The 24,557-nt window shown below is 35.7% G+C and overlaps 1 protein-coding gene across 8 annotated transcripts in view; it reads right to left on the bottom strand.

Moving 5' to 3' along the window:
• Positions 1-921: 921 nt before the first annotated feature.
• GALNT13 (polypeptide N-acetylgalactosaminyltransferase 13) overlaps positions 922-24,557 on the bottom strand; it is a 655,388-nt gene continuing 631,752 nt past the window's right edge. For 2 of the 8 annotated variants that reach the window (XM_069574415.1, XM_069574416.1), the window contains exons 11-13: positions 16,289-16,423; positions 5,323-5,519; positions 1,167-1,557 (exon numbers count right to left, since the gene is read on the bottom strand). In XM_069574415.1, the coding sequence (XP_069430516.1) occupies positions 5,331-5,519; positions 16,289-16,423 (324 nt within the window). In that variant the 3' untranslated portion in view covers positions 1,167-1,557; positions 5,323-5,330. Of the gene's footprint in view, positions 1,558-5,322; positions 5,520-16,288; positions 16,424-24,557 lie in introns of all 8 variants that reach the window. The other 6 variants (XM_069574417.1, XM_069574418.1, XM_069574410.1 and 3 more) reach the window with 5 other exon arrangements.

A 24,557-nucleotide genomic window follows, 5' to 3' on the forward strand; every position in this document is an offset into this window, starting at 1 on the left:
TTTCAGTTAAAAGTTTAATTGGTATATATTGAGTTCATTCTCCCAGTGATTAAAACTTTAGATATTCTGGCACAGCAATGAAATTCTGATATTAATGCATTTATTTTTTAATATAAAATAAATTGATCTTAGTAATGTAACTAAAATCCTAAATGCCTAAGAATTAAATATTAAGGCTAATATTCTACCCTTCACCTACAATTCTCCGTAGCCTAGGTGACAAGTCACAGTGTCTGAAGAGAAAAAGAACAATGCAGTTTATGAGATGGAGTGGTTAAAGACTGAGTTTCCCACATCAGTTCTGGGACCAAGCTGATTATTACACTTAGCCTGCCTTAGAAGTGATTGCAACCGAAAAGAGTATCTTTTCAAACGTTTCAGCTATTGCCTTTTAACTTCATTTTGCTCCCCTGAATGCCTAGAAGACTCTTGAGAGTCCCTTGGACTGCAAGGAGATCCAACCCATCCATTCTGAAGGAGATCAACCCTGGGATTTCTTTGGAGGGAATGATGCTGAAGCTGAAACTCCAACTCCAATACTTTGGCCACCTCATGCGAAGTGTTGACTCATTGGAAAAGACCCTGATGCTGGGAGGGATTGGGAGCAGGAGGAGAAGGGGATGACAGAGGATGAGATGGCTGGATGGCATCACTGGCTCAATGGACGCGAGTCTGAGTGAACTCCGGGAGTTGGTGATGGACAGGGAGGCCAGGCGTGCTGCGATTCATGGGGTCACAAAGAGTCGGACACGACTGAGTGACTGAACTGAACTGATTGCCTAGCTGGTTTCTTCTGATTTCATGTATTTAAATTGAATTTTCATATTCTCCTCCTCTTTTTTGTTTAAATGTGATGTTTTAGTAAGACCTTATAAGATGTCAATATCTAATTTTTTCTCCTGGTACAAAATTTAGAACTGATTTTTGTACAGTGAATTTTCATTGCTCAGAAATAATTCAGTGTATGTACTTGATGCTGACAGAAATTCAGCATGTTTTTGTGAAGGTCCAGTAGAAACAGAGTTTATAAAATTTCATAATGAATTTACCTTATAAGGCATTTACATTGTCTCTCTCACCACACTATGACAAGAAAAAAATGAAAGTAACCCCACCCCAAACTAATTCTGTGACATCATGGCAATTTTTTTTTAAAGCAAACACAATTTGTTTTTCACATTGTTCTGATGTTTAATAACAGTTGGCTGTTATTTATTCTTTTTATGTGCTTTTTAATCAGATACAAATTTTAGTAGGGAAGTAAGCAAACATTCCTAAAAATGAATTATAAACAACTGTTTTAGAATACTAAAAGGATTTTAAAATTTTCAATTCAACAAAGTTAATATTTTTCCCTAATTGAAATAATGGAAAAACATAAGTGTAGACACTTTCATGGCTTAGGGGAAATGGTCTTCAGGCCCCCAGAGTCATGTTCCTCAGCAGCCATTGTTGAGATCTGGTTCCACTACAGTCCTGCATGGTAGGCACCATTTTGTCTTCTTCAGAAGGTTCATCTAGACATTGATTACTGTTAACATGTCTCAAGGTGAGTCTCTGTAAAAGATAACCAATAATCAGTGCAACATGTTTTATGTTAAACTGCGCTAGCTCATCAGATTAAATCTACTCTTTAAAATATCCTTTATGACTTTTTGGTATAAACATTGTGATAATGTAAAAGGAACTGTGCACAGGTGGCTCTGAGTTAACTATTATACCACTTTCATTGTTATGATTTCATCATTGTCTAATACACCTTTATTTGCAGATGGTTAAAGAAATTGGCTGATATTTATCATGCACTGCCAAGAATTCAGACTCCTTTGCAAAAAGCCTATTTGTGAGTTCAGAGTTCAGTTGAAGAGTGCAAATATTATCAATCTTTTCACAATCTTAGTTTTCTTAGGCATGTGTTATTTAGTAACCATTTGGCAAACATGCAAAGAGATGTCACTACTGGGACTCAAAGAAAACTTCAGGAGATGTTCCCATTTCAAAATATTTTATAAGCCATAGTATCTGTGATTGTGAGACATCCATTATAGGAGAGTAATTATCATGGCAACAAAGATCTGCCTTACTTGATAGTGTGATCATCATATTTAGTTTGCCTTTTTAGGGATCTTATATACCAACATCAAATAAAAATGTGATGGACATATATTTTAAAAGTTTATATCTATATATTTTCATAATATTTATTAATAAGCATCTTCTCAGTACCCAAATGCTAAAATGTAATTCCAATAATTTCATCATGTTAACCAGTCATTGCATCTCTTTTGAGTTCATATTTACATTTTGACATATTTTTGAACTTTTCAGATAAACATTTTAAGTACACATGGCTTTACATACATAATAATTTATGCACTAATTATATACAATATCATATACTGTTCTGCTCAGTTGGTCTAGAACCATACTATATGAAAAACTCCCCAGCCAGAAGAGGTATGTTTGAATATGGAAGGTGATATGGAAATATATCTTGAAAAAAACCTGCCATATACTTTTGTTGCAAATTACCAAAACTAAAGGGAGACAAACACTTTTTTTGGCAGGGGGAGGGGTGGACTCTTGATGGGCTTCCCAGTGGTGCTAGTGGCAAACTGGTAAAGTGTCAATGCAGGAGACACAAGAGACGTGGGTTCAATCCCTGGGTCAGGAAGATCCCCTTGAAGAGGGCACGGCAGCCCACTCCAGTATTCTTGCCCCAAGAATCCCATGGACAGAGGAGCCTGGTAGGCTATAGTCCATAGGGTCACATAGTCAGACACAACTGAAGCAACTTAGTATGGGCTCTTTATATTATATTGAAAGTTGGAAGATAAAAAATGCAAGGGGCATGCGCGTGCACACACACACAAAAGTGGGAGAGAAACACTGCCTAGACAATTACAAATTGTTTTGGATTAGGACTACAAACACCCTGGACTGCACTGTCCTGAGAAAATATAGAATGGAAAATAAGCTTGTGGTAAAGGATGCTCAATAGACAACAAGCAGGAAATTAAAAGAGCAAGGCTATTAGATGTAAAGAAGATTTGAAAACTTTGGCCTTTGTTGTTGCTCTTTGCAATACATGAAGGCCATTTATACTTAAGAACATAAAGAAGAAATGGCCAAAGATAGGCAAGAAGATAGCTGATTTATGCTTATAATGCCAGAAATTATGTTGGTGGTTTATGAACCAACAGCCAGATTGAAAAAAGGATATAAAACAAAAGCATTGTTTTTAGAAAATTCTAGTTAAAAATCAACAAAATATTTTTCATTTTTGTTACATACCTGAGGTCCTTTGTGTATATATATCCTTTTCCAAAAAAGCCACTTACCACTGTATGCTTCTATTAGATCTTTTAAAAAACATGTATATGACTTTAGGATTAGATTGAATATGTATTGTCAACTACACATATAATGATAATTTTTAAAACATTAGTATTCTTTAAAAAATTTTTTGAAGGAATTCATTAGTAGTCAAAAGCCACTGCTGTTAAGATAACAACCAGCCAAGGGAAATATTCTCCTTTTTAGTGTAGTGGGGTAGAAAGAGCAGTCATTTTAGGTTATATGGCTATAAATGTGAATTTCCGCTCCCCAAGTTACTAGCTATGAAGATTTGGGCAAGCTACTAAATCATTCTGAAGACTTAGATTCCTTCAGATGCTTAGTTATACTTACTAATATATATATATATAATTATATATATATATATATAATTATACTTACTGTCAGTTTATTCAGTTCAGTCAAATGCTGTTTTCCCTACTGCTTAAAAAATCTGACCTTTAGTCAACTATGTGTGATCTCCTGCCAACCTGATAAGGGTAAAATTGTTAACTATAATTATGTTTAAAGGCATAGTTATTGTAAACATGACCTTTGATTGATTTCTGCATCTTCATCTGATAAACTGCATTATAATACCTGACAGGAAGCCAAGTAGTGGGCTTTTCTAAGTGCAAAGTGTACTTTTGCATATTCCCTTGGGTTTCGGTCAACTGTTAGAGATATTGTCTCCTTTAAGGCATAGGCTATTACACCAGGGTAGTTTTCCACAACTGCTTGATGTGACTCTCATGCCCTTGCTCAGGACTATTACCTGTGGAGAAGCTTGCTCTCATAAGAGTATATAAACTACTGTGGAACTTTTGCAGAGTCTGAGAAGCAAGTTGTGGTTTCTGCCCTTGCATTCCGTAAGTTGACTTGTGAGACTAAATAGTTAAATCTGAGAAGACCACTTGATGGGCATTGCACTTTCCATTGTTTCTTTGAAAACAAAAGAAGATAATCGATGCAAATTGCCTTGTATACAAGTTCTCTTTGTGCAAAAAGTCCAGACTTTTCCAGCTTTCCAGTGCATGTTTGGAATGCCCTTGTCTCAAGTGTAAGCCTAATCTAAACAACACCCCTTCTTTCTCCTCCTCTCCTCTCCATGCTTCCATTTCCAATCTTGTCACAAATATTCCAAGCTCAATTGTGTCTTCTACTATCAACCTTTTATTATTAATCTGAATCAGGCCAACTCCCTGACTTCCTGTATGTTCTCATAGGGAAGAATTGGACATTATGATAGCTTTTATTTACAGTACAATAATCCCCTTAAAATCAAGAACCAGGACAGGTACATATTTGAACTCCTTACAAGAATGCCATACCAGTTTTTTGACGTAACCTGAATAATGGTTTATATTATTGCCTACCGTGAAGATATTCACAATCACACAAGTCAGAAATGGAAGTACAGTTCTTAAAAGCTTTTATTATTATATCACTTAAGTAACCACAGAAAGTGCTTAGAAATAATTTACTTTGTAAAGTTTTTGAAAATTAGTCTTCAATAATGCATTTAAGTTTCCAGTTAAAATAGTAAACTTTAGAAAGGATATGTTGTATTTTCATATAACATATCTAAATAAAAATTAACAAAATTTAATAATTTCAGCCTTCTAAAAACAATTTTTGGCTATGTTAGTTTTTTATTGTTTTTTTTTCGGCTGTAATACAAAATCTCTTGTCATGTAGACATGGGTATAGTTAGCCTAAAAAGAGCTTATATGCCATAATGTAATTCCATCACTTATGCTTATATATATTTGAAATATGGAAAAAACTGGAAAATACCTATTGGTAATAAGCAAATACCACTTAATATATGCAGCCTCCAAAGTAATGAGCACCTAAAGATGAAAAATAGCTCCATGGAGAAATAGCACATAAAAAATTTTAAAACACATTTTAAAGAAGTAAGTTTAGATTTCAATACAGAGCATAACAAAAACACTAAAATTTTATAAAGTCCACAATACAAACCTCCAAAATTATTTGAGAAAGTAATCAGTAGAATTCTTAAAAATATTTCTAAAAATTTCCATTCTTGTATAGTTTCTTAGAAGCCATTTTTGCAAAGGGCTATCATTACATATTTCCACAGCGGGCTGTTGGGAGCCATCAGCTACTTTGCTTACTGAGAGACAGGACTGGGTGATTATGTGAAGAAGAGTGTGGGTCTGTTTGACAAAGAAAATAATAATGACAAAATCAAGTACAAAGGCAGTAATAAATCAGTCATTCTCGGCAATATATAATTTCTACTGGGTAAGCACAGAAAGCACACATCATACTAATTGGATTCATGGAACTTTAAGCTACATCCCTTCAGTAGGAGTAACTGAGATAAGACTGAGAATATGGAGAAAAGCCTGAGATCAAATGGTAAAACAGTTGAGACAAAAGTTTATTTTGGATAGGAAATGTTATATGCTTAGTGTTCATCCTAGCAATAAAATGCTCTTACCATTAAGTGGATTGTTTTTCTCTAGGTACTTCAGAAAAAACCTTAACCAGAGGAAATTTGAAATCTGAAATAATCCTTTTGAGATAAGTTATTTTTCATTAAAAAAATACATAAAACATTTAGTGCCTTCATTTGTTTGAAAAAACAAGGTTTTTTTTTTTCCTTAGTATTCTGTATAGAAGAGATACCAATTGTTAATATTTTTTTCTAGTAATTTTAATCACTTTTATGTAATTGAGCTCATCTAGTTAAATAGGCCTCACTTTATATTCTGGGTATCATTTTTTAAATTAAATATTCTAAAAACCTAAAAAATAATTTCTACAAAGCATCTTGCCAAAAATCATTTAACTATCCATTGGGGATATGCAATTTGGAGCTACTAGGAGGAATACCGGGATAAACATCTCTGAACATCTCCCTTCCACGTGTATCTCATTTCTTTAGAGATGATTCTTAGAAGTGAAATCCCAAGATCAAAAGGTATGAACATTTTAATATGTATTAGCAGAATAAAAATTCTATTAAGCATCTATAATAATTACTTTGTAATAATAGAAGCAGCAGCTTTATTGTGCTTGCTGCTGCTGTTGCTGCTAAGTCACTTCAGTCGTGTCCGACTCTGTGCGACCCCATAGACAGGGGCCCACTGTCTCTGGGATTCTCCAGGCGAGAACACTGGAGTAGGCTGCCATTTCCTTCTCCAATGCATGAAAGTGAAAAGCAAAAGTGAAGTCGCTCAGTCGTGCCCGACTCTTAGCGACCCCATGGACTGCAGCCTACCAGGCTCCTCCATCCATGGGACTACATGTCATAATACTGTATTTGTGTCGGTTTCACTGAATCTTCATCAGTACTGTGTTGCCACTATAAACATTTCTTGACATATGGCCAGGATAAAGAATGATATGGATAAAAGAAAACATGTGAAATGACTTTTTATAGTTATTTAATGGTTTTTCATATTTATTTAAAATAACTTCTTTTTCATTGGTTAATTTCTATTTTTCCTATGTTCCTTATACAGGACTGTAGATATTTTTATATTGGGTGTACATTTTTTCTTTTAAATACTCCTTTTAAGCATACCATCCCTTATTTATAACAAATACCTCTGACAACTTTAGGAAGCTGTCATATTAACTCAGTTTTGAAGGCAATATGACATACAGGCTGACAAGCAGCATACTGCCAAATATCATTTTGCATGGCATTATTTAAAATATTCACTAGAACAAGGAAATATGAACCCTAAGAATATTGTTTTTTGTTTATAATATAGTATTATTCTTTACTGAAGTATGAAAAATTATTTCCTAAAATTTACAAAATTTCAGTCATACTATTTTAAGATACATAAGAAAAGTAATAATTCTTGTCTTTAAACATAATTTTGCTATTTAAGACAAGGTGTGTCATGGGGTATTTCCAACTTCAACCTTTAAAGATACAATTAGAGCTGAAAGCCAACTGGAATCAGGCTAGGGAAACAATTTTGGTGACAAAATATGAATCATAAAATTATAAAATTAGTTAATACCTTTGGATTAAAAAGCACCTAGTAAATTTGATATTTTAATGCACAAATAGAAGTGACTGCATGGTTCATTGAAAACCAACCATACAGGTGTCAGTTTAAAATCTGCCATATTAAAATTTGAAATGAAAATAATTATTGCTATATATAATGATAAAGTAAGAATAAACTTGGACTATTATAGGTATTTAATTTAATAGCAAATGCAATAGGATTTCCCCTATTGATTAAGTACAGAATAAAGATTATTTAAATATTAATATAGTAAAGTTCTTATTCAAAATATTAAGTATGATCTCCCAATAAGGTGATCTGTGCACTTGTTAGAATATGAGTATTAAACAAGTCTGTAAGGGTAAGTATTTAACAAGCAAGAACTAAAAACAATACTAAACTACTGAAATTCCTATTCACTAATTTTTTCTAATAATACATAAATCACAGCTATGGATCAGTAGAACTATGGAAATATAAAACTTGTCTGATATACACAGCCTTCAAAAAGTAAATCAAGCCACTATTTTTATTAGGAATGCTACTCAGGGAATTGGCTGGGTTGTCAACTATAAATGACTTACCTTGAAATTATATTCCCATTTACCTGCTTTCTGATAAAGGTAAATAAAAGAGGAGTTGTTAAAAATCTAAATATAAGCTTCTGTGATTTCAGTAAATATAATCCCACATATTTAACCTACTGAAGAAAATTCCTGATATTGTGACTCTGAGAAACATTTGATACAGATGGACATCAAATTCATAACAAGTATTTTCTCAGTCAATTTGTTCAGTCACATGAGACACAGACTTATTTTTAGCTTCATATTTTGTTTCCTTTTTTTTCTTAGTTGCACAGTGTTTGTGGAACATAAGTGTTCTGTTCTAAAATTAGATTCTCACACTGTGTGTAGCAGCCTGGATGTTCAAAAAGAAATGTTACTATGTGCACTTATTGCAGTAAAATGTAAATTTCAAATGGATTGGAACACAATTGCAACAAAATAGGATAATATAAGAAAACCTGAATAAGAGAATGGATGGATGACAGACCTTTATAACAGTAATCTTTAAAATATTTCAGGGAGATGAAATTTAGCCTTTTTTCTTTTAACTTTGTGTCAGTGGGCTTTTATTACACCAAAGTGTTCAAGTAATTTATTCAAGAATTCTGGACCAGGTGGGGATCTCTCAGTTATGCTGATGATGCTTCGGTTGCCTCCAAAATGAACACATCTGGCCAGGTATAAAGTGGTACTGAATTAATTTCATGGTTGTGCTGTTTAAGAAATACTTAGTTAAGAAAGTGGGAAACTCTGTATTTCAAATCAAAGTTGGCCAAAGATATGTATTTATTACCAACATGTGCTTTAGTTTCACTCAGATAAAAGGTGAAACAATTAAATATTAATTATATTATGAATAGGTAGGGCTAAAATTTGTAAACAGACCATATTGACAAAGTAGTCTTACAACTTACCATTTATCTAAACAGACAATATTTACTGAAGTACGTCTTTCCCATTATTTAGGAAAGAAGGAATTCTGTGTGAATACAATTTGGTACCAAAATAATTGATGATATTTTACCATTTCTTTCATTTGTAATACTGTACAGTTAGCTTATCAGATCCAGACATGCTGGGACCTGGGACCCTTTGCTGCAGTGCTTGCACCTGGACAAGCATTTCCTTGAGCTACAGATTGCTGCTGCTGCTAAGTCGTGTCAGTCGTGCCCAACTCTGTGTGACCCCATAGACCGCAGCCCACCAGGCTCCTCCGTCCCTGGGATTCTCCAGGCAAGAACACTGGAGTGGGTTGCCATTTCCTTCTCCAATGCAGGAAAGTGAAAAGTGAAAGTGAAGTTGCTCAGTTGTGTCCGACTCAGCGACCTCATGGACTGAAGCCTACCAGGCTCCTCTGTCCATGGGATTTTCCATAGCTACAGATTAAGGAACTAAAAATAGAACCGCATACATGCACAGTTGGGGTAAATTATGAACAAAAAGATACAAAAAGACCGAAAAACAGGGAGCAAAAGCAGGGTACTACGAATGCCCCCTGCAGACCAAAGGGATGGGCAAAACACCTAAGCCACCCCTCTAGCCTGACCCTTGGACACACCCCTATCTTCATCTCATACAAAGATCCCCCGCCAGAGAGCAAGAAAGGAAAACAGTTACTTGTTTTCACTCTCTTTTGTGACCTCCTGGGAGATAGGAGCCTTTTCCTTACATGGGATAAGGGTAAGGGCGTGCTTTGTTCCAGGCGGTTCAGAGGTGGCCGATGGGTTTGTGGTCCATAATTTGCCCCAACTATGAATGCATGCAGTTGTTTCTAGTCCCTTACAGTTTCTTTGTAATTTGTAGTTGGAGGAGACATTTGTCTAGGTGCAAGCATATCACTGCAGCAAAGGGTCTCAGGTCCCGACCTGTGTCAGGAACATCAATCAGGAAGCAGTTTAGTGTAGTGGAAAAGATTGCTGAATTTAGTGCTAGAAACTTGGGCTGTACACATTTAGGTAAAGAATTTAAACCACACTAAGCTTCGTTTTATTGATGTGAAAAATACAAATAATAATAATAATATCTTATAGGACTATTGTAAGAATTGCGTGAGACAATAGATAAAATTAGACACTCAGAAAAACTTTTCTTCTCTGTATTTCCCCCCAGCCACTTAAGAAGTAACCAAAGCAGCTGGATATACTCAATGCTTTGAGGCTTTATGATACCGTTTCAGTTTTTCTCTGTATATCTGAACAATTCTCCTATTTGTGACTTGCTTTTTTAAGATTGAAATGACTATAGAAGATAAGGTGATGGAATAGTTCGGTGGTTTACACTGTGAGATTCACAGTTGTGCTGATAACTAGCTTTCTTTGATTTCTTTGCTCTGCTGTGCTTAGTTGTTCACTCATGTCTGACTCTTTGCGACCCCATGGACCGTAGCCCTTCAAGGTCCTCTGTTCATGGAGATTCTCCAGGCAAGAATACTGGAACAGGTTCCCATGCACTCCTCCAGGGGATCTTCTCAACCCAGGGATTGAACCTATGTCTCCCGCGTTGCAGGAGGATTCTTTACCATTTGAGCCACCAGGGAAGCCCTTTGATTACTTTATTAGGACCTAAATCTGCTGGTGGTATAATTTTTCTGCTTTAGCTTTCTTCTGATAAGGGCTAGAAGGAGAGAACATTAAGGTATACTTCAACTCTATAATTGTGAACTCCATCAAACTTTATTGTGCTTTGAAAGTACACCACCTCAGAGGTTTGTCAATAAATTTGCCCATCATAGCCATTGCTAAAGAATTAGAGAAATAGCAGGGGCACTTAACCACTTTCCACTGGTTGAAAGCCTTGTCATTTTCTAAAATGTATTTATTTATGGTTTTTCCTAGTTTTGCAATGTTTTTCAGTAGTGCATACAAAAACACTAAGAAAGATAAGCAGATATTTGGCCACTGTCTAGACTTGAACTTCTCAAACTCTTTAACATCTCCGCAAATGACTTGGGGATTTTGTTAAAATATAGACTCTGATATAGGGTATCTAGAGTGATCTCTCAGATTCCTAATTTCTAACAGGTTCCCAGGTGATGTTAGTAGTCCTGGAATTACACTTTGGCTAGCAATGGTTGAGACTATTTTGTAGACTAAAGTGATCATAAACCCAAAACTTAAAAGGTAATTATAAAAATTAAGTATTGTATTTCAGTTTCATTTACAAAAATCACGTTTTTGCTGACTCCTACACAAATAGGTATTTTCTTTCAAAGCTGAAATTCAGAAAGGCAGTGCATTATTTCTATCAGTCAGTTCATCAGTTCAGTCGTTCAGTTGTGTCCGACTCTTTGCGACTCATGAACTGCAGCACGCCAGGTCTCCCTGTCCATCACCAACTCCCGGAGTCCACCCAAACCCATGTCCATTGAGTCGGTGATGCCATCCAACCATCTTATTCTCTGTTGTCCCTTTCTTCTGCCCTCAATCTTTTCCAGCATCAGGGTCTTTTCAAATGAATCAGCTCTTCACATCAGGTGTCCAAAGTATTGGAGTTTCAGCTTCAACGTCAGTCCTTCCAATGAACACCCAGGACTGACCTCCTTTAGGATGGACTGGTTGGATCTCCTTGCAGTCCAAGGAACTCTCAAGAGTCTTCTCCTACACCACTGTTCAAAAGCATCAATTCTTTGACTCTCATCTTTCTTTATATTCCAGCTCTCATATGCATACATAACTACTGGAAAAACCATAGCCTTGACTAGACAGACCTTTGTTGGCAAAGTAATGTCTCTGCTTTTTAATATGCTGTCTAGGTTGGTCATAACTTTCCTTCCAAGGAGTAAGCATCTTAATTTCATGGCTGCAATCACCATCTGCAGTGATTTTGCAGCCCCCAAAAATAAAGTCAGTCACTGTTTCCCCATCTATTTGCCATGAAGTGATGGGACTGGATGCCATGATCTTAGTTTTCTAAGTGTTGAGTTTTCAGCCAGCTTTTTCACTCTCCTCTTTCACTTTCATCAGGAAGCTCTTTAGTTCTTCTTCACTTTCTGCCATAAGGGTGGTATCATCTGCATATCTGAGGTTATTGATATTTCTCCTGACAATCTTGATTCCAGCTTGTGCTTCTTCCAGCCCAGCGTTTCTCATTATATACTCTGCATATAAGTTAAATAAGCAGGGTGACAGTATACAGCCTTGACTTACTTCTTTTCCTATTTGAAACCAGTCTGTTGTTCCATGTCCAGTTCTAACTGTTGCTTCCTGACCTGCATACAGGTTTCTCAAGAGGCAGGTCAGGTGGTCTGGTATTCCCATCTCTTTCAGAATTTTCCACAGTTGATTGTGATCCACACAGTCAAAGGCTTTGGCATAGACAATAAAGCAGAAATAGGTGTTTTTCTTGCTTTTTCCATGATCCAGCAGATGTTGGCAATTTGATCTCTGGTTCCTCTGCCTTTTCTAAAACCAGCTTGAACATCTGGAAGTTCACAGTTCACGTATTGCTGAAGCCTGGCTTGGAGAATTTTGAGCATTACTTTACTAGCATGTGAGATGAATGCAATTGTGCAGTAGTTTGAGCATTCTTTGGCATTGCCTTTCCTTGGTATTGGAATGAAAACTGACCTTTTCCAGTCCTGTGGCCACTGCTGAATTTTCCAAATTTGCTGACATGTTGAGTGCAACACTTTCATAGCATCATCTTTCAGGATTTGAAATAGTTCAGCTGAAATTCCATTGCCTCCACTAGCTTTGTTCATAGTGATGCTTTCTAAGGCCCACTTGACTTCACATTCCAGGATGTTTGGCCCTAGGTGAGTGTGAGTGATCACACCATCATGATTATCTGGGTTGTAAAAATCTTTTTTGTACAGTTCTGTGTATTTTTGCCACTGCTTCTTAATATCTTCTGCTTCTGTAGGTCCATACCATTTCTGTCCTTTATTTAAACCATCTATGTATAAATGTTCCCTTGGTATCTTAGAGATCTCTAGTCTTTCCCATTCTATTGTTTTTCTCTATTTCTTCACACTGATCTCTGAGGAAGGCTTTCTTATCTCTCCTTGCTATTCTTTGGAGCTCTGCATTCAAATGGGTATATCTTTCCTTTTTTCCTTTGCTTTTTGCTTCTCTTCTTTTCACAGCTATTTGTAAGGCCTCCTCTGACAGCGTTTTTGCTTTTTTTTGCATTTCTTTCTCTTGGGGATTATCTTGATTCCTGTCTCCTGTACAATGTCATGAACCTCCGTCCATAGTTCATCAGGCACTCTGTCTATCAGATCTAGTCCCTTTAATCTATTTCTCACTTCCACTGTATAATCATAAGGGATTTGATTTAGGTCATACTTGAATGGTTTAGTGATTTTTCCCACTTTCTTCAATTTAAGTCTGAATTTGGCAATAAGGAGTCATGATCTGAGCCACAGTCCACTCCAGGTCTTGTTTTTGCTGACTGTATAGAGCATTTCCATCTTTTGCTGCAAAGAATACTTACAATCAGTCTGATTTTGGTGTTGATCATCTGGTGATGTTCATGTCTAGAGTCTTCTCTTATGTTTTGGAAGAGGGTATTTGGTATAACCAGTGCATTCTCTTGGCAGAACTCGATTAGCCTTTGCCCTGCTTCATTCTGTATTCCAAGGCCAAATTTGCCCGTTACTCCAGGTGTTTCTTGACTTCCTACTTTTGCATTCCAGTCCCCTATAATGAAAAGGATATCTTTTTGGGGTGTTAGTTCTAGAAGGTCTTGTAGGTCTTCATAGAACTGTTCAACTTCAGCTTCTTTAGCATTACTGATTGGGGCATAGACTTGGATTACTGTGATATTGAATGGTTTGCCTTGGAGACGAACATAGATCATTTTGCCATTTTTGAGATTGCATCCAAGTACTGCATTTCGGACTCTTTTGTTGACCATTATGGCTACTCCATTTCTTCTAAGGGATTCCTGCACACAGTAGTAGATATAATGGTCCTCTGAGTTAAATTCACCCATTCCAGTCCATTTTAGTTTGCTGATTCCTAGAATGTCAACGTTCACCCTTGCCATCGCCTGTTTGACCACTTCCAACTTGCCTTGATTCATAGACCTGACATTCCAGGTTCCTATGCAATATTGCTCTTTACAGCATCTGACTTTGCTTCTATCACCAGTCACATCCACAGCTGTGTATTGTTTTTGCTTTGAGTCCATCCCTTCATTCTTTCTGGAGTTATTTCTCCACTGATCTCCAGTAGCATATTGGGCACCTACCAACCTGGGGAGTTCATCCGAAAGATGAACTGAAAGTGTCCTATCATTTTGCCTTTTCATACTGTTCATGGGGTTCTCAAGGCAAGAATACTGAAGTGGTTTGCCATTCCCTTCTCCAGTGGACCACATTATTTCTGTAATTATTCTATTTTCATGTGTCTTCTTTACATTATGATTTCTACATTTTTAATTTGGCAAAAGAATTTGTATTATTTAAAATTTTACGTTTAGACAAGTTGAACATCATAATTTTGAAAACTACCAGAGTAAATTAAGCTACGAATGTAATTACTAAGATGAATGAATTACATTTCACAGTACTTATGGCATATTATAAGCTTTATCATGTGTCTTTCATATTACAGTGCTCTAAAAATACTACAGTAGAATAACTGTATACTGTATACTACAGTAGAATAACTAGTAGTTATTCAAAATTTATAAGAAAACTCTATCTTAGCTGAAGCTACCTTTTTTTTTTTTTTTACCTTTCCTTCAAAATCCTTAAATACCTCAATAATTTTGCTACTGGCTGATAAAAATATAAACAAGTATACACAATTATAAACAATAGTTATTTTTAATATGAAAGAATTTGAATTATGACTTTAGAAGCCTTGTCACTCAAAAATTATAGAAAGTTTAAAGATGTGATGTGGTATTGTGAAATTCTATACTCATTCATCTTACAAAAAATATATACATTCATTTTCCCCTTAATATATGCTAGAAGTTTGTTTTTTAGCACAAACCCCATAAAAATCCTAGTTTCCTAGTAAAAACTAAGGAACAACAAAGGTTTTTTATTTTAAAACTTGCAGCATTTCTCCTTTATTTGTACTTTTATCTGTATTTTTCCTTATTGAAGCGGTTAGAGGCTCAGGGTCCAGAACTGTCCACGTGTATTATTGGAGTAGATACCATCAATCCCCACCCAATCTTAAAGGTTGGTGATGGATGGTAACAGTTGAAGAGAAAAACTTGGTGGTCAGACAGAGAAGATGAATAACGTATTAGGAAGAGAAAAGAATCCAAAGGAACACACTTGTGAAAGATAGGAAGGATTCAAGGTGTCTGTCTTTAACAATGTTCCAGAAGAAAAATATTTGATGTCTAAGGAGCTTGATAATTTAGTATAAATTTTAGAGCCTAATATTAAACCTACATAACTAGCTTCAAATCACATTAGAATTCATTGTTTTCCTGATATTCCACTTAAGAAACTACAACATCTTACAAATTAAATTGTCATTCAAAAAGTGTTTAAAAAGAAGACCTTGTTAAAATATCAACAATACCAACAACTCTGTAGTTTGCTTTTTAAAATGTTACTCCTGCAGAGCAGTATAGGCTTGCATAGAACACTACATTTGTGAAATTCATTCACCTCTGTTGTATTATTTATCTTGTAAGAATAAAATTTACTTATCTTTAAATAAGTCACCAACCATTTAATGATGTGGGAAATGTAGCAGAGATAACCAGTTAATATTGCCAAGCAAAGAGAACTGAAAGAAACGCAGCTGTTTCCATTCCAGCTTCTTTATGCAGAGGAAAATATTTCTTTTTTATTAGCTCCATCTGATGGTTGATCTGATTTTTACACACTGCCTGGCTATAAATTCCCAACAGTAATTTTATTGTTTTCTGTCCCTCTCTTCTATTGTAAAAATGAGCTATATTGTAAAGATACTCCTTAGCTGAGAATGTACATAATTAATTCATTGAATTCTGCAAATATTTACTAATATAAAGAATATTCATGCTAATCTTGTAGCTTTTTTCTTTTTCCTTTGAGAAGCATAAAAATCACAGATTACAGTAGTATAAAAGTTAACATTTGAAAATACTACTGATATTGTCCTGTATGCACATCTTCATAGAGGACACATAAACAAACCTGTTAGAGGGGCATGGCCCATCCGTTACCTAATTTATGTTGAGCATGTTTGTGGTGATGATAAATTTTAAGCACATAAAAATGGCTATTTTCCTCATTCATATTTTATACTAATGGCGTAGTTCTATAAAAACCTATTTGTGTGATATACCATCCTAATATTTTCAGCTGTGAGCATGAGTGCTTTAAAGTGCAGTTCTTTCAATGCAGAGAAAGTTAGCTTGAAGGATCAATATTTGAAATACATGACTGAGTCTAGCATTAAATAAGAAGTTAAGAAAATACTATACCTCAGCATCATACTCCCATAATTGATTTCCTCTCATATGGTGGCATTTTAACATGATCACAGGTCCATTGAGTCTAGAAACATCTAAGCACAAGTCATCGGTTCGGATTTCTTTGTCAGCAGTATAAGAAAATACCTGCAAATATAAAAGGCAGCTAATAAAATAATATCTTCTTTTAAAAAATGTTGCAGTATAGCAGATTTATCTGTGGAAGCTTTCATATCATGTAAACTTGTGTTTTCAAATGATCTCTGTTATGTGGTCTTGAGAAAGCTAGTCCATCTCTCTCTGTTCTTTTCCTCAAATACAAAATAGGTACCATGTCATGTGCTTTTTAAGGTTTTTATGAACTCTCAGTTTAAGAAACTAAACTATTATTGTTATTTTTGTAATTCTAACTTGTTTTATGTTTTTCCTTTTATTTTTGTAAAATTGAATAGTTGGTTTACAATGTTGTATTAGTTTTAGGTGTACAGCACAGTGGTGTGTGTGTGTGTGTGTGTGTATATTCTTTCCCATTATAGGTTATGACATATTGAGTATTATTCCCTGGGTTATACAGTAGGTCTGTCTTGATTATCTCTTTTGTATATAGTGTATATGTTAACCCAGACTCCTAATCTATCCCTACCCACCCCATCTCTTTTGTCTTTGTTAACTACAAGTTTGTTTTCTGCGTCTGTGAGTCTGTTTTTCTTTTGGTCATTTGTATCATGTCTTAGATTCCACGTATAAGTGATATATGTTAATTGTTTGTCTGGCTTCCTTTGTGGCTCAGCTGGTAAGAATCTGCCTGCAACGCAGGAGATCTGGATTCGATTCCTGGGTTGGGAAGATCCCCTGGAGGAAGGAAAGGCTACCCATTCCAGTATTCTGGCCTGGAGAAGTCCATGGACTGTGTATAGACCATGGGGTCACAAAAAATCAGACACGACTGAGCGACTTTCATTTTTGTCTGACTTACTTCACTTAGTATGATGATCTCTGGGTCCATCCATGTTGCTGCAAATGACATTATTTCACTCTTTTTTATGACCGAGTCACATTCCTCTGTATATATTCATATATTGCATCCTCTTTATCCATTCCTCTGTCAGTGGACATTTAGGCGGCTTCCAAGTCTTGGCTGTTGTAATAGTGTTGCAGTGAACATTGGGGCACATGTATCTTTTCCAGTAGAGTTTTCATCTTTTCTGGATATGTGTCCAGGAGTGGGACTACTGGATCATGTGATAGCTCTACTTTTAGGTTTTAAAGGAGCTTCCATACTGTTCTCCATTGCGGTAGTATCCGTTTACATTCCCATCAACAGTGTATGAGGGTTCCTTTATCTCCACCCTCTCTCCAGCATTTACTTTTCAAAAACTTTTCAAGTTTTTGATGATGGCCATTCTGACTAGTGTAAGGTGATAGACCTCACTGTAGTTTGGATTTGCATTCGTCTCATGATTATGTTGAGCATCTTTTCATGTGCCCTTCGGCCATCTGAATGTCTTCTTTGAAGAAATATCTATTTAGATCTTCTACCCATTTTTTGATTGGACTGTTTCTTTTTTTGATATTGAGCTATAAGAACTGTTTACATATTTTAGAAATTAATCTCTTGTTGGTCTCATTGTATGCAAATATTTTCTCCCATTCTTAGGTTGTCTTTTTGTTTTATGATTTCCTTTGATGTGCAAAAGTTTTTAATATAGGTCCCATTTGTTTATGGATTCGAAAAGGTATTGCTGTGATTTATGTGCTCTGCCTACGTTTTCCTCTAGAGTTTTATAGTACCCAGTTTTACATTTCGGTGTTTAATCCATTTTGAGTTTAATTTTGTGTGTGGTGTTAGACAGTGTTAACTATACCTTATTATTTGTTTGCATTTGTTTTCCTGGACTGTGTTTGCCTTATAAAGCTTATAAAACAGGCTCAATAAAGTAAAGTTTGTAAACTACATGGAGCTCCATAAAGGGCAGTCCTTTTTCCCATTACCATATGACCAATTCCCAAAGTCTAGAGACAATGATGTTTTTTCATCAATTTCCTTTCCATAACTCAAGTACATCACATATATGTATGTGTTTAGTCACCAAGTCATGTCTAACTCTATGTGACCCCATGGACTTCACAATACATACACTTCCCTGTATATCACATACATTTTATTAAGTATTGTCAGTGGATTTCTGAAGGTTGTAGAATTAACTCTAGAGATTTCTGTAAAGGCAGGGTCTATGTTTATGTTTCTCACGTGGTTTTGGCTGGGCTTGACTATAATTCTTCTCAAAATATCTAAGAAATGTCAAGGCAGATGGTAGACTCATTGTTAGCTAATTGAAAATGATATTATAATAGTTTATATTATTTTTTTCCTAGTGTGAACTATTATAACATTGATTATTAAAGTTTCACAAGGGTTATTAAGTACATAATTATAAAAGTTTTCTTCTGTTATGATAAGCATGCTTCAGTATTCTGTGGGTATTTATTTATTTATTTATTTATTTGCAAAGAAGGAGTATGAGGAGGAAGTTCATTTCAAGGTCTTTTCATTTCCCAAAGCAATGTGATGAAATCTAAGGAAGTCAGCTCTACAGATCACTTATAAACTGAGTCCTAGTCTGTAAGTTGACTAAGTTAGTCTTGAAATGGTTACCTCTACAGAACTGCTACTCAAGGCTTCTAGGAAAGTCACAAGTACTGATAAGAGGAAGATGTAAAGTCAGTGATGGAACCCAAGTACCCTCTTAAATAAACCAACATCTTAAAAGGAGAATTTTCACAAAGATTATACATTCTGTTTAACAATATAAAGACTTGGGACATATATACAGTTCATTTACTTGAACAATATAAATTATATTGTAGATTTTATTAAATTCAGAAAAAATTCATCTTTGAAGTGTCATGTATATGTGTATACTTTTTAATGTTTATCCTTTTCATGGGAAAATAAGCAGCTAAAAGAACAAATGAAACACACATGGGAGAAGTATTTGTATCTTTCCCAAATATGATTAGTATTTTTACTATAGTTACAAACATATTTAATTAAATAAATGAGTCTGGTAGTAGACATTTCTAGAGGGTAATTTTTAGAGAAATATCCTTTGCCCACTACAGGGTTATTTCAATGCAAAGGATAATTTTCCACTTTGAAGCTGCTTTATTTTAGTTGTATACAGATGGTAATGTAAATGGAAACACCAAAGCATCCATATTCACCATGAATTTTGCATAATGAGCATAATCACAGCCTGAGGAGCAATTCTCCTCAGGTCTCTCATGATAGTTTGGAAATTTTATTGAAAGTTCTAGAGAGAAATCTGAAAAATACTCTTTGTTCCTTGATTCTAGTTTTGATTCATTTTGGTCAATTAATAGATATGCAATTTACATTACAATTAAGAAATATATCTGTAGAATACTATCTGACCGTGTATGATAAATTATCTTTCTCTGGATTTGCAATTGAAAAAAAATAATTAACTGATGCATGTACAAGCCACTGCAATTGCTGGCAAACACTGCAAGTTAGAAACAGCCAGTAATGATTCTCCCTTACAGGTTTCAGAAAGAATATGCCCCTTCTGACACCTTGATTTCAGATTCCAAACCTCGAACACTGTGAATCAATGAATTTTTGTTGTTTAAGCCATCTAGTTTGTGATGGTTTGCTATAGCAGTTTGAGGAAACTGATATACTTCCTAATTCCTAATGCTAGTGGAAGTCTTTAAAAGTAATGTGATTAGTTTTCCAAAATTTCATTGCAAATTTTGGATAGGAAAGTTAGACTTTCGATTTCAAATCTATTGTATCCTGATTTCTAGGTTTATAATTGTAATATCCAGTTATACTTTCAAAAAGCATGAGAGCATTTTTATAATCATTTTTTCTACTTAAATATTATCTTTGTAAAGTAGTTCTTTACTGTGACTAGATGATTTTCTTGCTTTTATGTATACTTTATTGAGGTTAGATTGATTTATGTCTTTGAATTGATGCACTCAAATGAGTTCAGAAATAACTCCCAACATATACAAGATGATATAGCAAAGTCCATCCTTAGTTCCTTTTAATCTTAATATTTTTCCAGAAAAGGTAAACTTTTTCATTATATCACACATGCAGTTTGCATGCAGTTTGTTCTGGATTGTTCTTTTTGGAAAGTATGATCAAAGGCATTTTATGATTCTTCAAATATCTAAAATTATAACAACATTTAAACAGTTTTTTAAGGATTGTATAAGAATTGCCTAAAATAGTCTGCAGTAAATTAGTTTTAGTTCACACAATGGAAAGAATGTTTATATATATATTTAAAATTATATCTTGCCTAAAACTCTAGTGTTGTATAGCTACTTCTTTCAAACAACTCATTTCTTTATCCCTTTGAAAGACTGTAAATAGCATAAGCAGCCTTTCACAAAACGTTGTGGAGCAGTCCAAGTTGCAAGCCAAGGACACTGTGTTCTGTGTTACTGGAATCTGGACCACTTCTTCAGCAAGAGGTTTGGGGGCTAAGCGCCCTCTGCTGGCTCTATCTTGGCATAGGGTTTCTTTCCCTTAATCCTTAAAGAAACATTTGGCCAAAAAATACGTGTTTATCAAAAGGCTCACATGGGTATTTGATTGAGATTTATTAAATATACTGGCTGCGATTTTCCTAGATTTAGTTTTGAATTTATAAAATACTTTCCCAGATGAGTTCCTCAGGACAACATTTACTGTAAAAGTTCACAGTTTAAAGAGACTCTGTCACACTATGCTAACTACTTCACTTTCTATGTGAAGAAACTGAGGTCCAATAAGGAGCTTCCCTGGTAGCTCAGCTGGTAAAGAATCCGTCTGCAATGCAAGAGATCATGGCTCGATTCCTGGGTCGGGAGGATCACCTGGAGAAGGCATAAGCTACCCACTCCAGTATTCTTGGACTTCCCCGGTGGCTCAGTCAGTAAAGAATCTGCCTGCAGTGCAGGAGACCTAAGTTTGATTCCTGGGTTGGGAAGATCCCCTGGAGGAGGGCATGGCAACTGACTCCAGTATTCTTGCCTGGAGAATCCCCATGGACAGAGGAGCCTGGCGGGCTGCAGTCCATGGGGTCACAAAGAGTTGAACACAACTGAGTGACTGAACACACACACACACACACACACACACACACACACACACGAAGTCAATAAAGTTACAGGGTTTGCACAATTTGCCAAAGCTTCTTAGTGACAGAGGTCTCTCTCGACCCCAGGCTTATTGCTGCCATTCTTTTACTTGACTATACTGCTTTACATACCAATTTTAGCGCTTTGGGGCCTCTGGGAATCTATTTAGGTATTTGAAATACAGACAATTTGAGGAATCTGTTAACAGCCATCCAGAAGGGCAAATTATAAGAAAGTAAACATAGTTTCCCCCCTTCTCTCATTCTGTAAAAACGTAGCCCAGGAAATAACAAAAGAAAATTGTTTAGCAATAAAAATTCGACATTTAACAATGTGTGTGTGTTTAAGATTTTTTTGATGTGATCCATTTTAAAGTCTTTATTGAATTTGCCACATTATTGGTTCTGTTTTATGGTTTTGTTTTGTTTTTGGCTGTGAGGCATGTGGGATCTTAGCTTGCCAACCAGGATCGAATCACATGCTGTGCAGTGTAAGGCAAAACGCTGGACTACCTGGGACGTCCCTAGTAGTGTGGTTTATTTTTTAACATGTTCTCTCTTACTGCATGTCACATCTTCCTGATACTAGCATGGAGAATGCATAGGTGGAATTGAATTTATCAATGGAGATGCCAAGCAAAGAGGCTTTTGCTTTCAGATGAAAGATTTTTTTTCTGTCTTAATTTCAGGTTCTATTTATAGCCTGCTAGCTCAGTGATTTGTGCAGAGGAGGTTAAGGAGATGTAGGCAGCTTCTAGCTGTGTACTCTTATATTACATGCCTACATGATATCTATGGTCATTTACAGTTTTAATGCTCTAAAAGACTATTGTTAAAAACAAGAGGTGGGTGTGTCTCTCCTCAGTTCTGAAGGCTTAACTCTTTCCTCTTTGACTTCAATATAACTGTATATAACAATTTGGTAGTTGCTTATTTGTGCTCAGCAAGTCACCTCATTCTTCCATTCCTGACCTGGTATATGCTGATTGTATTATTAGACTATCCATTCCACTTTTCCGGGAAAAGACTGCCCCCTTAAAATCTTAGTACATTCTTCACTTTCTTAATATAGCAGGACAGCATAACACCGTGGTCTTTAGAAAATGACAAAGACCTGAGTTTGACCTTCCTCCATATTCTTCAAGAAAATTAGACATATCAAAGGAATATTTTGTGCAAAGATGGATACAATAAAGGAGAGACGGTATGAACTGAACAGAAGCAAGTGATATTAAGAAGAGGTGGCAAGAATAGACAGAAGAACTATACAAAAAATATCGTAATGACCCAGATAACCACAGTGGTGTGGTCACTCACCTAGAGCTAGACATCCAGGAATGCAAAATCAAGTGGACCTTAGAAAGCATTACTATTGACAAAGCTAGTGGATGTGAGGGAATTCCAGTTGAGCTATTTCAAACCCTAAAAGCTATTAAAGTGCTGCACTCAGTGTACCAGCAAATTTGGAAAACTCAGCAGTGGCTACAGGACTAGAAAAGATCAGTTTTCATTCCAGTGCAAAGAAGGGTAATGCCAAAGAATGTTCAAACTACTGCACAGTTGTACTCATATCACATGCCAGAAAAATAATGCTCAAAATCCTTCAAGCTACACATCAACAGTATGTGAACCGAAAACTTTCAGATTTATAAGATGGATTTAGATAAGGCAGAGGAACCAGAAATCAAATTGCCAACATCCATTGGATCATAGAAAAAGCAAGAGAATTACAGAAAAATACCTACATCTGTTTCACTAACTACTCTATCGACTTTGAGTGGATCACAACAAACTGTGGAAAATTCTTAAAGAGATAGGAATACCAGACGACCTTAGCTGCCTCCTGAGAAACCTGTATGCTCGTCAAGAAGCAACAGTTAGAACCAGACATGGAACAACAGAATGGTTCCAAACTGAGAAAGGAGTACATCAAGGCTGTATATTGTCAACCGGCTTATTTAACTTACATGCGGTGTACATCATGCAAAATGCTGGGCTGGATGAATCACAAGCTGGATTCAAGATTGCCAGGAGAAATATCAATAAGCTCAGATATGCAGATGACACCACCCTTATGGCAGAAAGTGAAGAGGAACTTTTCATATCAAGTCAAAGAGTCTCTTGATGAAGGTGAAAAAGGAGAGTGATAAATCTGGCTCAAAACGCAACATTCAAAAAACTAAGATCATGGCATCTGGTTCCATCACTTTATGGCAAATAGATGAGGAATAAATGGAAACAGTGACAGACTTTATTTTCTTGGGCTCCAAAATCACTGTGGATGGTGACTGCAGCCATGAAATTAAAAGATGCTTGTTCCTTGGGAGAAAAGCTGTGACAAACCTAGACAGCATATTAAAAAGCAGAAACATTGTTGCTTTGCTGACAAAAGCTAAGGTCTTTCTAGTAGTCATGGATGTGAGAGTTGGACCATAAAGAAAGCTAAGCACTAAAGAATTGATGCTTTTGAACTGTGGTTTTGGAGAAGACTCTTGAGAGTCCCTTGGACTACAAGATCAAATCAGTCAGCCCTAAAGAAATCAAGCCTGAATATTCATTGGAAGGACTGATGCTGAAGCTGAAGCTCCAACACTTTGGCCACCTGATGTGAAGAACTGACTCAACAGCAAAGACCCTGATGCTGGGAAAGATTGAAAGCAAGAGGAGAAGGGGACGACAGAGTACAAGATAGTTGGATGGCATCATCAACTAAATGGACATGATTTTGAGCAAACTCCAGGATATGGTGAACAACAGGGAAGCTTCGTGTTCTGCAGACCATGGAGTAGCAAAGAATTGGCCAGAACTGAGCAGCTGAACAACAACAACAAAGAATTACTGTGAAACTTTGACAAAATCTTAGCTTCCTTATCTGGAAAAAGGGATTAAAAAAGGGATATTTCTTGGGCTTTTTCAGAGGTTGAGTGAAGTTATTCATCTAAACTCTAAATACAGTACTAAACCCAGGTGATATCTCAGTATTAGTTATTATCTGTGCAAAATCCAGGCATATTATTTACATTTGATTACATCTGTCTCATCTTTATTTTTTAAACCTTGCTTTCCGAATAGTAATACTAGAGATATATTTTGAATACCTGCGGAAATCTAGAGAAGAGTAT

This window comes from Ovis canadensis, chromosome 2 (genome assembly GCF_042477335.2).
Source record: "Ovis canadensis isolate MfBH-ARS-UI-01 breed Bighorn chromosome 2, ARS-UI_OviCan_v2, whole genome shotgun sequence".
NCBI classification, from domain to species: Eukaryota; Metazoa; Chordata; class Mammalia; order Artiodactyla; family Bovidae; genus Ovis; species Ovis canadensis.